At 37.1% G+C, this 16,670-nt stretch overlaps 1 protein-coding gene across 9 annotated transcripts in view; it reads left to right on the top strand.

Moving 5' to 3' along the window:
* The window catches only part of tnika (TRAF2 and NCK interacting kinase a), a 385,955-nt gene that overhangs the window by 305,449 nt on the left and 63,836 nt on the right, over nucleotides 1-16,670 (top strand). For all 9 annotated transcript variants that reach the window (XM_039761347.1, XM_039761379.1, XM_039761361.1 and 6 more), the window contains 3 exons: nucleotides 707-958; nucleotides 8,202-8,308; nucleotides 9,414-9,577. In XM_039761347.1, the coding sequence (XP_039617281.1) occupies nucleotides 707-958; nucleotides 8,202-8,308; nucleotides 9,414-9,577 (523 nt within the window). The remainder of the gene's footprint in view (nucleotides 1-706; nucleotides 959-8,201; nucleotides 8,309-9,413; nucleotides 9,578-16,670) is intronic.

Genomic DNA, 16,670 nt, shown 5'->3' with positions numbered 1-16,670 from the left:
TGGTACTCCCTCACAATGCAGGTAATGTGCCTCATTCGGGACTACATGAGCAACCGCTCACTCGACATAAAGTCAAACCCATGGTACCCAACGATTTTCCAGAGAGACACAAAGGAGTTCAGTTTTGCCTCAGGTCACTGGATAGCGCCCATGTCTCACAACCATATAGCAAGACAGGAAGCACAAAAACTCTAAAGATTTGGTCCTTCATCCTTTTGCATAGATATTAGGAGCGCCACACACCCCTTTCCAGCGACCTCATAACCCCCCATGCTCTCCCAATCCATCTACTGACTTCATAGGAAGAGTCACCAGAGACATAAATGTCACTGCCAAGGTAAGTAAACCTCTCGACAAGGTCAACACTTTCTGCGCAGACAGACACACTGCTGATGGCTGTGCCCAAGAGGTAATTAAAGGCCTGGATCTAGGTTTTTATCCAGGACGCTCGCAAGCCTAGACACTCAGACTCCTCACTCAGTCTCTCAAGCGCCCCGATCAGAGCCTCCATTGACTCCATGAAGATCACAGCATCGTCAGCAAAGTCAAGATCCTCACCAACAGATGAAAGGTCCTGCAACAGACCACGAATATTTCCTGCCTTGTGCCACACACTCCTGGAATGCATTCAATTGTATTAAATTTGGTTTGTTATATTACCATATATTAAAAACTAACAAGTCTCACTATTTGTTGTGCCATCTAGGTACAGATGGCCCATCTAGTTCCTCTGAAGCCACATGGTTCTTCGATGTCAGGCTCCCAGTCTCTGCATGACCAGACAGCGAAGGGAATCTCTGCTTTTCAGGAAGGCATCATATCTCATCGTCCAGAGATGCCTCGACAGAACTCAGATCCTACCTCTGACACGCCTCCACTACCACCACGGATAAGCAGCAGGGAAGACAAATTTGAACGAAGCTCATGGCTGAGACAAGAAGAGGACATCCCACCTAAGGTGAGATATTGATCTGCATTAACAAGTGTTCAGGATTAAAGGGAGAAAACAGGAAAATAACACAATAGGTCTCTTTTAAAAAATGGGTTAATTGTTTAAATTGATGTTGTGCATGTTTTGCTTATACAAAACATTTTGAAATGTTTGGATGATTTGACAAAATTCCACATCAGCTTATTTCTAGGTGCTGCTAGCTATTGTTGAGAAATCAGTATCTAACATTAAATCTTGTCAGTTGTCATGCACCTTCTACAAATTTAGGTTGAACACACTCAGAACACCCTAAATCAGAATCTGTGTTGAGAATTTATAAATGAAATTAGAATTAGAAAGCGCACCATGTCTTCAGGCCTTTTTTAGTAAAAGAGGATGGATAATTTAATAGTTAAGGCAAGACGACAGCCACTAACAGCATTATTTAGAGAAAGAGAGGAAGATTCAATATTGTTAAACAGGCATATGACGGACCAGAAAATTTGCACAAAAACAAGTAAGCAAGTCAATGAATTAATGAGAGAAAAAAGGGAGCAGATGAAGAAATGGTTAAAAAAAAGAAACAACTAGCAATAGTTTGCATCAAAGAATAGGAAGGAACAAAATGGCAATTCCAAAAATAATGTGAGAGATATCACAACAGTTAAAAACAAGAAAAGTCAAAGTATGAAGTGAATCAAGAATCACGAATCAGTTTAAGTAACAATAATGAGAAGCATAAAGGAGCTTATAGCTACAATTAAATGATTACAGTTATGCAGTAACAGTAATTATTAAAGAAACTGCCCAAAGCATGACAATATTTACATGTCATTATGGGGGCTTAGGGTGTCATCATGGGAAAAGCACGACAATTTGAGAATATTAAGTGGTTTCACATTGCTAATGTTAGTGGTAACATCATCCTCTAAAGTTAAAAGTTACTCTATAACCAACAACCGCTAATTACTCATTTGGTACAGTAGAAGTACTTTTAAAGTTTAAATATATACTCTTTACTCTTTCTCATATCAAGCTGTGAACTTAAAATATAATAGCATCATGATGGTTATCGCAGAGAATTCTCACACCAGCAATAAAACAATATTCAGGAGAAATATAAATGTATATAAAGTTTTGTTGTCTAATTTTGCTAAATAATTTTCTATGTCTAGGTAACAAATACTTCTTGCCTGGTACCATAGCTTATTATTATTTAGTTGTATAAATATAGGAAAAGTTGATTCAATATTGCTTTTGCAAAATGTAGACCAAAGAAAAAAACTTTGCTCTGTCCTATTCTTGTTATACCAGTAACAGTGCCCTGCTCGATAACGTGCAGTGAATACACTTGACTTGAGCATTCATAGTTTTCATATTCTTTCTCTATACATTTAGCATTCATTTCTTAGGAGGCTGATGTGCTTACTGATTCCTGAGCAGCTCTTCTTTTCTCCACTCTAGCAGCCCGTTTCTTCTCTTCTTCTGCCGGCATCTTTTCGCGTTAAAACTGATTAAGTCAGCTTTTGTGTTGCAATAACTTAGTATGTTTTTCTTAATTTTTTACTTAAGCTGGCATTTAAGTGTTCAATCTGCCTCAAGGATGATTTAAGATAGGAAGAGGTAGGGGAAGTGATGGCGAAGGTGATTTAAAATCCTGAAGAGACAAACGGACAGCCACAGTAGCATATTATATAAGAAGATGTCTCATTTAATATAATTCCAAGCTGTTGAATTTTTATTTCTGTGTTAAAATTTACTAAATGAAGAGGCATAGGCATCCATATAATGAACCTGCTTAATACAACTGCAAGGTAGCATTAAGTACAAGACAAGAACATGGGATGGGATACCAGTCCATTGCAGCAGTCATTAGTGCCCACTCCCACATTCATTCCTATACCAAGTCAGTTTCTTTTATCTGCAGCTTAGGTGTGTCCTCCTGTAGCTGCTCTCTGGTTATCTATCTCCTCTTTTGCTGCCACTCTTTCAGATGTAGCTGTTCCTTGCTCTCTTCAAATATAATTGCTTTTAAAGGTCTCTGCCCTTTTCTTTTCCAGTTTTCAAAAGCGAGTTATTTCTTTATGTTCAGTTGCTGCCAAAATCTTGCTGGTTCAAAGGTAGAAGAATCTGACTGGTACCACTTAATTATGTTAAAGTTACCATCAGCATGAATGCACATTTCTTCTGATATTAAAGTTTCAAATTTGGAACATGTTGCCTCATTATGCCCTTTATATAAATGAAATGTTTTGAAATATACCCATAAATATGTGGGCAAAGCTTTTAATATAATATAATGTGACATATATGTACATTCGTTTAAATATTCCTTTTTAAGATAATATCTGAAATATAAGAAAACATATATTTCCTTCATATTTTAAAACAAACACATTTCCATATATATTGTGTATAAGACATGCAATATACCGTGTGTCCAGACAAATGGCAGATCATTCATGGCTTATCTTTTTACCTGGAAAAACACAGCCTTCCCAATTATTCTAACTTATTTTTAACTTCCTGTGTAACTCACTTAAAATTGTTGAAGTAGGTCGCTCCACCAACATACGCTAATGATAGATTTATTATTTGTGCTGTGTCACAGTGTGATTTGGTGTAGAACATATCTCAATTTCAGAAACCCCTGGGAGATATCTGCTAGATGATAGTTTCAATGCCAGGTTCATATATTATTAAAATATTTTGCAATAATGTGTTTTGAAATCTATATATATAAAATTCTTTTTGCGTTTGAAACGGAAATTACGTATGACCACAGAACATATTATAATACAGGAACTAATCATTTTGTTTGTGGAATACAATTTAATATTGTATTTATGAATTGTTATTATTTGTGTGAGAGATACTTTACTGATATTGAAAAGAAGTAAACACAAACACACAAGATCTATCCCATAGAACTGCGCCCTGCGTTGCCCTCTCCCAGCCCTCCTCTCTGGACTCCAGCGCTGAGCCGTTTGCCACCAGGCACGTTCTGACAGACATGTTTTATTTATTCGTCCACGTGACTGTCGCGGAAATTGCCACATTATAACTTTTTTTTAATTGGCAGTACTTGATAGTAGAAGAGATGAGAAAAACAGCTTTGCGTCTTTCTACTTTTTAACTGCGCCAAGCTGTAAACAATGTGAAGATGACACTGCCTTCAGTGGCGAGGCGTTGTGAGAACAAAGTGGACGCTCGGGCGTGGAATGTCGGGCTGCTGTGCCGGGTTGAGAGCTTTGCAGTTTCAGGCAGTGTCCTCTCTTCTCGCACTGTTTGTGACACTTCGAAAGCCCCATCGGCCCCTGGGAGAGTGGAAATCATTGCAAATGAGTGTGATCGGCGCCATCGAAGCAAAACTCTCTTTGTAAAATGCGCTTCACGACTACTTACTGTCCCATAAGATGAGTTCAGGTCACTAAAACCACACAACATTCAAGGTTTCTTTTGTGATAAATTCTTTTAAGAAGATGGATGGTTTACATCTAAGAAAATGTACCGACCTCTTCATGTTAAGTTTTGGACTTGGGAATTGTTTGGACCTTCTGCCTGTTTCCTCTTAAATCACAGGCACTTAGTGCAAGGTTGTCAATCAGAAATTTGCAGGATCGAATAGAAAATGTAATTTCTATACCACATCGGTCGTGTAGCGCCTTTCACAAGGGATCTGCTACTGAGAGATGATCCAAATACATTTAAGCTGCTGTTAGTGCTACTTACCTATTGTGTTATAGCGCCTTTAAAATGTACTTTACCCAAAAGCACTCCAGTACTGCTCAATGTATCTGTACTGCTTACATGTTAATGTTTTACTGTTTAATAATTTATATACTACATTTTATTTTTTTCCCTTGCAGTCAGTGAGCGAAGCCACTGGGTAATCAGCAAGTATAATTCTAAAATTTATCGTACAGTATAAGTATATAAGTATAAAGTATAACTGGAATTTACAGTGTATTTAAAAAAAAAATTGTAATAGTTTTCTAAAATTTATCTTACAGTATATTATTCCTAGTACTTTAAAATATATTAGGAAATATATTTTAAATATTTTGGAAAGTATATTGCAATATACAAAAACTGCAATAACTTACATATTGTAATATGCTTACCCCTGAGTTTCTTTATAACATATTGTAAAATATATCAGTGTAGGTAAAAATACCTTTTAACATATTTTAAATGTATTTAATTTTTGTAAGGGCCAGGTCAAAGACTACAATAATAATAGGAAGTTCTGTTTAAGATAGATAGATAGATAGATAGATAGATAGATAGATAGATAGATAGATAGATAGATAGATAGATAGATAGATAGATAGATAGATAGATAGATAGATAGATAGATAGATAGATAGATAGATAGATAGATAGATAGATAGATAATACTGTAGATACTTTATTAATCCCAAGGGGAAATTCACATAATCCAGCAGCAGTATACTGATACAAAGAAACAATATTAAATTAAATAGTAAAAAAATGAAAAAAAAAAAAATGAAAAAAGCAGACAATAACTTTGAGTAATGTTAGCATTTACTCACCCGGGTGGAATTGAAGAGTCGCATAGTGTGGGGGAGGAACGATCTCCTCAGTCTGTCAGTGGAGCAAGACAGTGACAAAAGTCTGTCACTAAAACTACTCCTCTGCCTGGAGATGACACTGTTCAGTGGATGCAGTGGATTATTCATGATTGACAGGAGTTTGCTTAATGCCCGTCACTCTGCCACAGATGTTAAACTGTCCAACTTTAATCCTACAATAGAGCCTGCCTTCTTAACAAGTTTGTCCAGGCGTGAGGCGTCTTTCATCTTTATGCTGCCACCCCAGCACACCACCGCGTAGAAGAGGGCACTCGCCACAACCGTCTGGTAGAACATCTGCAGCATCTTACTGCAGATGTTGAAGGATACCAACCTTCTCAGAAAGTATAGTCTGCTCTGACCTTTCTTACATAGAGCATCAGTATTGGCAGTCCAGTCCAATTTGTCATCCAGCTGCACTCCCAGATATTTATAGGTCTGCACCCTCTGCACACAGTCACCTCTGATGATCACAGGGTCCATGAGGGGCCTGGGCCTCCTAAAATCCATATTTTATTTAGTTTAATTTTATTTTATTATATCCACATATCAACTCTTACTCACCTGTTTTGTTCTTTAGCTTTTTTTTCTCTCTTTTGAATGAGCAGTACTTTGGAGGGGGGCACAGGGATACCATTTTTTTTTTTTTGCTCCAATTATGGAGGGCTGAGGTTAGGTGGGATGGAGGGAGCTGGCAGGTTATGGTTCTGTTACATGGTTTATCTCTTTCTTGATGCCCTGTCACTTTTATTATGTCCTTTAACAACTGAATATCTCAATATTTTTTTTAGTTTCAGTCAAAAATTGGACACAAAAGTCTTAGGCCAAGGTGGAGTTGTCAGTTGACCTGAAACACCTGTCTTCAGATGTTGGTTGAAACACAAACTCCACACAGTGATCAGGATAGGATTTTAACTGCAGCACCATTGCGACATCCTGAGAAATATATCCATCTGTTTTAACATGCTATAATGTTATTTTGTTTTATATGCCTTTCTAAATGTATACTGCTTCTAAAGAGTTGATTAGTGTTTTTTCTTTGCATCATCATTTTTACATTAAACTGGTAGATCTGTTTTCAGAAAAGATATTTTTTACATACATTGAAAACATCAGTGTAGTTATAAATTTTGGATTTCAGTTTTAATTATCCCTGCTTTTCAATTGATCAGATGGTGCAAGTTAAAAAAACAGCTGATCCACACATGACTCGTCAGGATCTTGAGAGAACAGTGAATAGATCTTGTTTGAAATGACATTGCCTTAAGTAGACAATAATGGTGTAGATGGTCTTTTGTATGGTAAGTGCTGATTAACAGTAGCACTTTATTAAAATGCAAATTAGTAATGGCTCCAGAAAATCAAAAAGTTTACGATGAATAAAAGAGTGTATAAAAATGATACTTTTACGCTGTTCCGCTTGGAGAATAGAAATTCACGTTTTACAGCAGCCTTTAAAAGCAGTTTTTTAAAATTTGTTTACAATAGATTTGATTAAGAGGAGTTAAAATCCAATGAGAAATTCAACATAAATGTTACCAATCTGTCATATTAATTTTACTTGTTACCACAGTTACCACACTTCTAATTCTGCAAAAATAAAATATACTTGCTAGCCTGCACCTCTGTTATGAATCTGGTTTTTGGCTTTTCTCTCTATTGTTCATCCTCCATAATAATTTTTGACATTATTATTTTTATTTTAATTACCTTTATTATTTAATAGCTATTTTTTTTAGATCACCACCATCTTGTGATGGTTTTTGCATGGCTGTGGCCATGTTGTTTAGGGTCACTATACCCATTGCCAATTATTTCCTCTATCTCTTTTCATCTGAACCTTCTTCCTTTGCAAATTGCCCATTTCATTCACATGGTCTGTAATTTGAGAATATGTATATTAATTGCTCAGAAATGTGTATGTTGTTTTTAATAAGGTGCAATATAGTTTATCATAATTAGTGTCACATCAAATTGGTTAAGTGTTTTCATTTTATTAATTAGATCTTGAAACTAATTTTAATTTTTGTGTAACTCTCAGGTTTATGTTGATGTTCATGGTTGCAGTATAAATAAGACTCAACTGTTCCAAAGCACTCCTTCATGTCAGAATCAATGTAAAATTGACAGAAGCCATTTGGTCTAGTTAGCCTCACCAATTCAGATATATTAGTCTAGATTGATAAGGTCCATTGTGTATGCCAACATACCATCCTTTACAAGACATTTTCCCATACTTTTAAATGGTGTACTACTGAGCCATTGTTGGTTTCTGTCATCTCTCTTGTTAGCCTTTGTTAATCTCCCGCCCAGGCAGAATCTATTCTCTAGTTTTTGTTCTAGTACAGTATGTGGTGGCACATGCCACCTTTTTTGTGCTGCAGTTTTCAAACATTTCAAACATGTTTGGCTACATGTGTACCCATATAATACACAATCTTCTTGAAATAAAGTTTCTCTGCCATAGTTACTTTATTTTGTCCCATTTACATATGTTCACATAACCCTGAAATTGAGGGTGGAAAATGATAATGGATGGATGGACAGTTAATAATATAAATAGTGCAGTTATACATATTTATAGCACATAATATGTATAGAATGTTTAACCCAAAAAGCAGTGACACAGTCTATAATGTGTCTTGATTTGATTTTGTTACTCCTCCCAAAATCAGGTACCACAGAGGACAACTTCCATTTCTCCTGCCTTAGTCAGAAAGAACTCTCCTGGCAATGGGACAGGCCTTGGGAACAGAGCAGCCTCCCAACTCATCAGAGCCAGGTAATGAATTCCCAATCAGAAGTTCTCGAGAAATCAGGTAAAAAAAATCAAAATAATGTGGACACCAGATTACCCTATTATTATGTTCAGAATTTACCAAGTTTTTTTATGAATTTGGTTTTTGCCATTTCAAATCTCCAAGTTCAAGGTATTTGCTGAGAGTTAGTCAGCAGCACTGACACAACAGCAGCACCTTGGCAGTACTACTTCATGTTCTGTAATCAAGCAAAGGCATTTCATTTTTCTTACTGGAGATGCTTTATAAGTTTTGTTCTCCCTCTTGAAGATTTTCATGCTTTGTTCTTTAATGAAAGTAGCAGAGATGCAGCAGAGGAGGGCAAAGTCAGTGAAATAAAGAGGAAGGCAGCTGTGGTTACAGCCCATACCTGTGTAGCTTCAGTTTCTTGAGGTTCCATTTAAAGTTTACTAGTCACATGATGCTTGCAAGCATTAATTCAGTCAGAGCAATAGCATTGCTTTAAGGATTTGCAGTGACCCCAGGACCTTTAATATCTCTGCTTTTCAGTTTGTGTAAGCCTATGCACTGAAAGGAAGTAGAAATGAAGAACAATCAAAAAATGGTATTTCTCGGCTCACAGAACTGGGATATGTTAAGTTACTGAACCTGTCCTTCCTTATTTGTCTGCTAAAAAATGTTCTGGTAAAATGAATTTGGCTACACTTCATTTTACATCTAAACAGTGTGATCTCAGTAAAAACAGGAGGTACCTTGCTTATCACCAGCAGATTACACAGTGAACCTTAATCCTGCTGCCACTGTTGTGTGGTGTCATGCAGAATCTTTTAAGGGCCCAGGTAGCTTCAGAAGTGTTTTCCTTGTGTATACAATTACATCCTTCATGACCTCCTCATGACAGTGCGGTCCTTCCACTTGCTTCACTGAGCTGTTGCATAAGCTATTCAAACCAATTCACAACACACTTTAGATGCACCATTACATTTTTCAGCAGTTTATCACCATTTATCACCATTTACTGTATTTTTCCTAGACTGCTCTGAGCAGCAAGTGTTTTAGGGTTTCATATACAGTAGAGATTGTTTTATTAGCCATATTAGTCATTATGTCTATTTTCTTTCTCTTCAGCAATCCTGATCTTCGAAAGACTGACGTGACCCTTGAAAGTCTGCTGCACAGAGCCAGCAGTGGAAGCTCCTCCAGCTCAAGCACTCCCAGTTCTCAGCCTAGCTCCCAGGGTGGGTCTCAACCAGGCTCACAGGCTGGATCCAGTGAGAGGAACAGAGTTACTGGTAAGATGTAATGTCAGTCTAATGTAATCTATGTCATTATAAAGAGCAGAGCAAGCCACCTTATCTATGTAATGTCACAACACTGGAGTCCACTTCTTTCATAAAGCTCAAACAGGACAGTAGCAAATACATGCTGAATTTAGGCAGAATTAATTAAATAACATTATATTCAATTCAGTTAATTATGTGTACTATAAATAATCCATCACTGCCTCACCTACAAGATTAGTCAGTAAAGTGACATTTCTTGAGTTTCAGTACATTAGGAATTACACCTTATCACAACACTCCTTCAGAAAGATGCTAAAAATGTAAAGGTACGCAGCTAGAGGACTCATTGTTAATGGAAAGGCAAAATCTCTGTGTGACACTGAAATGGGTAAGTGGGATAGAAAATGGATGGAGTAATAGATGGAATACATAATTGCATTTTGTTTATTTGCTGACACAATTTCATTTTTGCTCTTGTAAATTGTCATTTTACTTTTTAACCAAACCAAAAGCACAAAAAATATGATTGTTAAAAGTGTTCGTCAGAGAAATTCAACAAATCATTTTTCACAGGGAATATTCTGTGTTTGCTATATATATTACTAGAAATTCCCAATGCGGGACTTAGGCGAATATTTTTTTCCAAGTGCCCCATGATGCTTTACATGTCCAGTATGACATCACAGAGCTGTGGCTCCCATGCACAGAACTTTCATACCTACTGTGACATCATTGTTGGCATAGCCATCACGGGGTTGCAAACATACACGGGAAAGAAAACACACTTTTCATTTACTGAGATCTGCTGAAAGCAAAGCCTTCCACCACCAACTACATCCACTGAAGCACTTTTAAGTTTTAAGTGCTGTGCAACATTTTTACTGTGTCATACCACACTTGTTTCTTACACTCATGGCTTTTCAGTTTCTGTATGTTGGTCATCAGTGAACTTAAAAGGATAAAACAAAGGGTCCCAAAGGCAAAAGACTGAGAAACACTGCCAGATTTCCATCCCACATGCTTTTTAAAAGAAAGAAATATACTGCCACCAGATATATAACACTGATCCATGTGCAGGAGCAACTTAGCACCGCATGGCTAATTATGCATGCAAATTAGCCATGTGCTCAGCAAGATATCAGAACAAGTCTTAAAGGGGCCCTCCTTCTCTCCCTTCCCTCATCAGAAAACACAGGACACAATGTGAACTAATAAAAGTAAAAAAAGATGTATTGCTATTTACAAGGCATTTCTTTCTTCTTGATGGAAGAAGAAAGTGTCAAGCATCTGCAAAGATACATAGGAAACAACAACTTCTAACAATGGAATGAGCTTGTGTCACACCACCACTACTGTGGAACTCTGTGAGTGTAATGATCCATATTTTATCTGCTTGTTGTTAGTTTGTGGCAGTTTGTTGTATTTTATTTGTGATATTCATCCCACCTGCATCTTTTGTTGTTGGAGTCACCGTGGCACAGTGGTTATCACTGCTTTCCCACAACTCAGATCACATATTTGGCCACGATTATTGGTCTAAAATAGTTGGAAGACACTTCCCTAGCCCTAAGAGACACTTATAAAACCATTGCGCTATTATAATCCACTCAAAACTAGTTCAGCTCCTTCTTCCCTATTGACTTGAATACATTTTGCGGAATTCAGTGAAGTTCACAAACATGTCCATAATTTCACTGAGTTTAAAGCAAACTCAACAGGTTTCACTCATCACTAATTGTTAAGCAGCCACGCAAAGTTTAAACAGTTTACTTACATATATGGTATATTAGTTTTATATTTGCAGCTGAGTGGTTAAGAATAAGAATTTAGGGGAAAATATTTTTACATGGCACTTTACTTACGTATACTTTTAATTACTAGGGATGCTGTTCACCCATTCCATACCCAGAATACAGCCAGGAAAGCAGTTTTAATAATAACAATAAGGTGACAAGAAAAGATTTAATAGAACAATCAAAAATAACCAATATACATATCTAACAAGCATTGTACTCTTAGTTGGTCCTTAAATTTTTTTTTGTCTTCAATTAAATATAAACATCTTACAATGTCTGCTTCCTCTCCCAACACCCATTTTATAGAAATGACATGCCAGCCTTATCACAAGTACTCATCTCCAGCAAGGTCCAAACTCCAGTCTCTCATGAGTGACGGTGAGGTGCCTCTTCCAAGGGATTGCCTAAGAATGATTCCAGTACCATTCTGATATAAATTGGACGCATATCTGGGTCATAGTCCCCTTCCACCGAAATCATAAACTACAATACCCAGACAACTTTGCATGAGCTTGTGATACTGCAGTCTACAAAGGCTGGCACCATTCTACTACCTGGGAAGCCTGGCCAGTTACTAAAGCTAGAGCCTCAACCTCCATTCCTTTCAATATTGTCCTGGTCAGGTAACAGATAAATGGCATCCTGGAAGGCATATGAAACATGCTGTGCTTGTGGCATCATCATATTCCCCTTTACAAAACACATAAAGAACAAACCAACAAATAAATGAAAAACTGGATGAGGTGTTCTATATATTATTATTGTTTGTTGATTTGTTCTTGTCTTTATTAGAATGCAATTTCAATCAGACCTTGGTTGCTTTGGAAGGTGTGAAGTAATGTTTACCTTAGTTAATCATAAACTTCGGCTAGGCTGGGCACAATAATTCATAAAGAATTCTGTGTTCTCTTACACTTAACTTTGATGCCATTGCAGATGATTCTTTTGCATGCTGAGGCTGAGAAAAATGTTTGCTTATATGTTGTCTTCATAAGCTAACTGCCCTTTATCTCAAGGGTGGTTAAGAATTACTTCTTTGTCCTCGGAAACAGACTAAGTGGATAATAAATGCTTTCTTTCTTCTGCTCTGACCCATTGATGGGGCAAATGATGTGGCCACAGCATTTTTCAGGATTCTTTCAGGGCACTTTTCTTTGAAGTTTGAAACAAACGTATTTATATTGTATCTTCTTATCTCCTTGAAATTCTGCAAAACACAAGGTCCGGCACCTGAATTTATGTTCCAAATTATTAAACTTTTTATATAGAATTTTATTTGTAGCAGTTGAATCTAACCCCAAAACCTCAAATATATTTACCCTGATGCCCATTTAATCACATTTCTCTGAGGCATTAATGAGCCATTAAAAGGTTCAGCAATAATCTAATTAGTGTGACTTACTTCTGAGACTTAGATTGGATCAAATTTGCCTCGTGCATAAACTATGACTCTTTCTTTGGATTCCCCTCTAAGTATTCAAAATTCTGCATGAATTTCAATCAAATTTGGTTCATAGTCTTGTATTGATGAGATATTTCTGGCTGCACCAGCTCTTCCTCCTTGCGCAGATTTTCTCTCAACTCAAATCATGTTAAGCCGTAAAATTCACAGGTTTGCATTTTGACATGTTTTATTTTAATAAAGTGTTTAATAAATAAATAAAATTGTTCTTATATGTGCAAAATAACACAACACGTATGTACTGAGTATAAAAATGCTTCCACTTATTACATTCTGATTCTACTAATATTTTTTACTTAATTTGGTTCAATTAGACTTTGAAATCCATTGCGATGTTATTAGTGTTGCATTTATTATCACTGTTCCTGATAACTAGGCCTAATTTTGGAATTTGACTGACCAAAGCATTATGTCATTCTGGTTTATGTGCTAAACTTGTATCACTCTGCATTCTCCATAAAGGAACGAATAAATCTGGTACACCTTTCTTCCTGTATACCTTTTCATGAACAAGGCCAACCCAAAAAAAAAAGCTTTCAGTGCCGAAGTGCAAATTTTCTCTAGCAATGACAAATGTCTGACCTATTTTTGACTGGCACTTTATTATCCTTTTCTAAACCCCTGGCCTCTGTGACTGCCCTGGAGATTCAATAATGTGTGTCTTCTTTAGCCTCTAATGCTTTTAATTCCCCCTGCTGCTCTCCACAGAGCAAACATCACATTTTTCAGTTGCTTTCATTTCTGAGACAGCACCAAATTTTATAGCTCAGATGCTTCCATCATTCCCCTCTTTGTGTGCTGTTTAATTAGCGAGCAGAAAACAAATCTGTCCATCCTTCCACGAATTTACCAATTTAATGCACACACTTTATTTGCTACATATGTCCTGATAGTGTTGACCTCAAGTCAAGAAACTACCCTGGAAAAAATGTCAGTCCATAACTTTTGTTTTTATAACACAATAAGCATCGTGTCTGTCTTGTTTGCTTGCCTACATTAAACAAGTCAGCCCCCAGTGGACCGATTTTTGTTGAAATTTGCACACTCATTCTTTAAGGAAATTTATCTAAAAATGTTATGTTTTGTTGAGGCATTTTTGAGTGCGCTATACACGTTTCTGAAATTTCAAAATCTCTCTTTGAAATGGAATTGGCATTTCTGTCTTAAAGCAGAGAAACATTCTGTGAAGTTCAGTTATTACTTAACTTGAAAGGGGTTATTTCAGCTTGTATATTTTGTGGATTTTCCCCTTTTAGCTGCTTCTGACGGCAAAGCAGATCCCCAATACAAGTTAGTGAAACACCAGGAGAAAAAAGAATAAGGTCACTTATCTAAAAATTAATGGAGGAGGAAGGAAATTATGTAAGCATCACTCTCTGCGCACAGAATGAACAAATATGTACTCTGTGTTTATTTATGTTTCATTAAAAAAACAATCACATTACTGCCATATCTTCAAATCATAATCATTCAGCATTTCTCTGACACTGTAATATATAGGCACAGCACCAGACTTCCTCTCCATCAATGTCCAAAACAGTCAACAATTTTACTTTGTGACTTTAACAGAGAGTTTAACTCTCCACTGGATACTTTTGAAAAATGTTATGTTTAAGGAATTCAAAGTACAATTAGCCATAGACGCTTCCCACCATCAACTAACAATAAAACATCAATCAATTACATTTTTACATCGAGTCAGACTCTGCTGCCTATGAAAGCTACTGGACCACCGCCAGCTTACACGAGTTACGTCTTTAACTATGTGATATTATGTACTGTTTAAAAAGCATGCATTTTAATGTACTCTACCAACATATGTCATTACATTCTATTATCACTGTTATTTTTGAATGTAATTCATTGTTTATAAAATTATGAAAAATGTGAGAACTGAAACTTTATGGAAGGAACTAAATAAGAAAAAATGTTCCAGCTTTTAAACAGTTAACTACAAGGCCAGATTAACACCCCCACAGACTTAGAGTTCATCATGCTGTTAAAAATGCTGTGCACAAGCATCGATTCATTTAATGTATTGTGGCATTTCTCACTGTTGATTTTGACCCATAGACACTCGATTGTTTCAAGGGTCCCCATTGCCCATTTCAGCCTGCTATATCTGTCATTTCAGACAGATAGATAAACAAGTTTTATTAGTAAAAAGGCCCCCAGAACACCCTGATGGTAGATCTGGCCCTAGTTAACTAAGTCCCAGAATGCACCTAAATGTTACACAATGCATACATTTCTTAACCTGTCTTTTACTCTTATGGACAAATTGCAGTGGTTGACCAGCAGAGGGCACCACCAAGCCCCAAACACCAGACACAACTGCACAACACAGTCACAGGTTCAAATACAAGAAGCTTTTCTTAGGCCAGTACCTTCACAGGTGTTCAATTTAATCCTTTTCAGAAAACATGGCAAAGTCTCAAGCTCTTTTTTTCCTCCTTCCACACATCCCATGTGATCCCATCAACCTTCTCCCAACTCTGAATTGTATGGCACAAAAACTGGCTTCTTTTATGCCACTCCCAGGAGTACTTCCAGTGCCATGGCATTGCATGTGGAACCATTTCTGGGTCAGGCGGAAGCTCTTCAAAAGAGATGATAGTGCTCCCTTGTAGCTCCCTCTACCACTCCCCATGGCAACACCCAAGAACTCTGACTGTCCCGCAGGACTATAATTCCCATCCTTCAATGCATGTGTCCATATGGGGTTCCACCAGTAGGATACTGCCACCATTGAGTACTGGAGAAGATTATGACGGCAGGATACAGCCACCATCTGTGCTTTGGAACAGGCCTCCCTTTTGAGATAAGTTCAAGCATACATCCCAGTCTGGTCACCCACCCATCTCTGTCTTTTTTTTTTTTGCTGTTGTTTTGCCGGTTTTCTGTGGTGGCGATCTGCACTACCACTACCTGATCAAAGCACCATGCAGTCCCTACATTGATGGATTGAAGTTCAGAGGTCCATATGACCATCATCGACTAATTCTTCTATGTGAAGCCTGAAAACCATGAGGACTGATTGAGGCCTTGAAACCCCTACAGATTTTGGTTTTTTTTCTCCAGCCCTCTGCAGTTTTGTTTTTTTTTTTTTGTTTTCTGTCCTTCCTGGCCATTGGACCTTACTTTATTCTTTGTTAATTAATATTGCCTAATTTTTATATTTTTTATTTTTCTTTCTTAATCTTGTAAAGCACTTTGATCTACATCATTTGTATGAAAACGTGCTATACAAGTAAATGTTGTTGTCTTTCCATTCTGGCCACATTTCCTGGTAAGGAACCAGCTTCCATCTTGGTTAAGACATCAGTCTATCTCTTTCCTTTCTTGTTGACCTTTCCATTCCTGGTAAGGAACCGGCCTCCATCCTGGTCGGGACATCTGAGCTTTGACCATGGTACTCACAAGAGAGTGCAGTAGTACTGGCTTTCCATGAAACCATAGGTGGTAGAATATGAACCTGTGACCAAGATGTTACCTGGCCACATTTAATCCTCCCATTCACTGTAATCATGTAATCAAAGTGACAACAGATAGACATAGTGCAGCAACAGAAAACAACATAGGTAATAGAAAACGGCTCCAAGAAGCATTTACCTAAAGGACCAGAAATCAATAATAATTGACTGCTTTTAAATGTCAGTCTAGTTGTATGTGTCTGCACATTTTCACTTTACTGTTCAGGGAGAATTTTGCAGTCAATTGTAATTCAAATCAAGAGAAGTTCACAATAAATTGAAAGAAGTGCTGAGCTGACGATGGAGATCTCTCTGGATTTGTCTTCACACAAGCAAAGGAAAGTACTTCCCTCACAATTTATGAGCTCCTT

Source organism: Polypterus senegalus, chromosome 1 (assembly GCF_016835505.1).
Source record: "Polypterus senegalus isolate Bchr_013 chromosome 1, ASM1683550v1, whole genome shotgun sequence".
Taxonomy (NCBI): domain Eukaryota; kingdom Metazoa; phylum Chordata; class Cladistia; order Polypteriformes; family Polypteridae; genus Polypterus; species Polypterus senegalus.
This window is presented reverse-complemented; position numbering and strand designations above follow the sequence as displayed.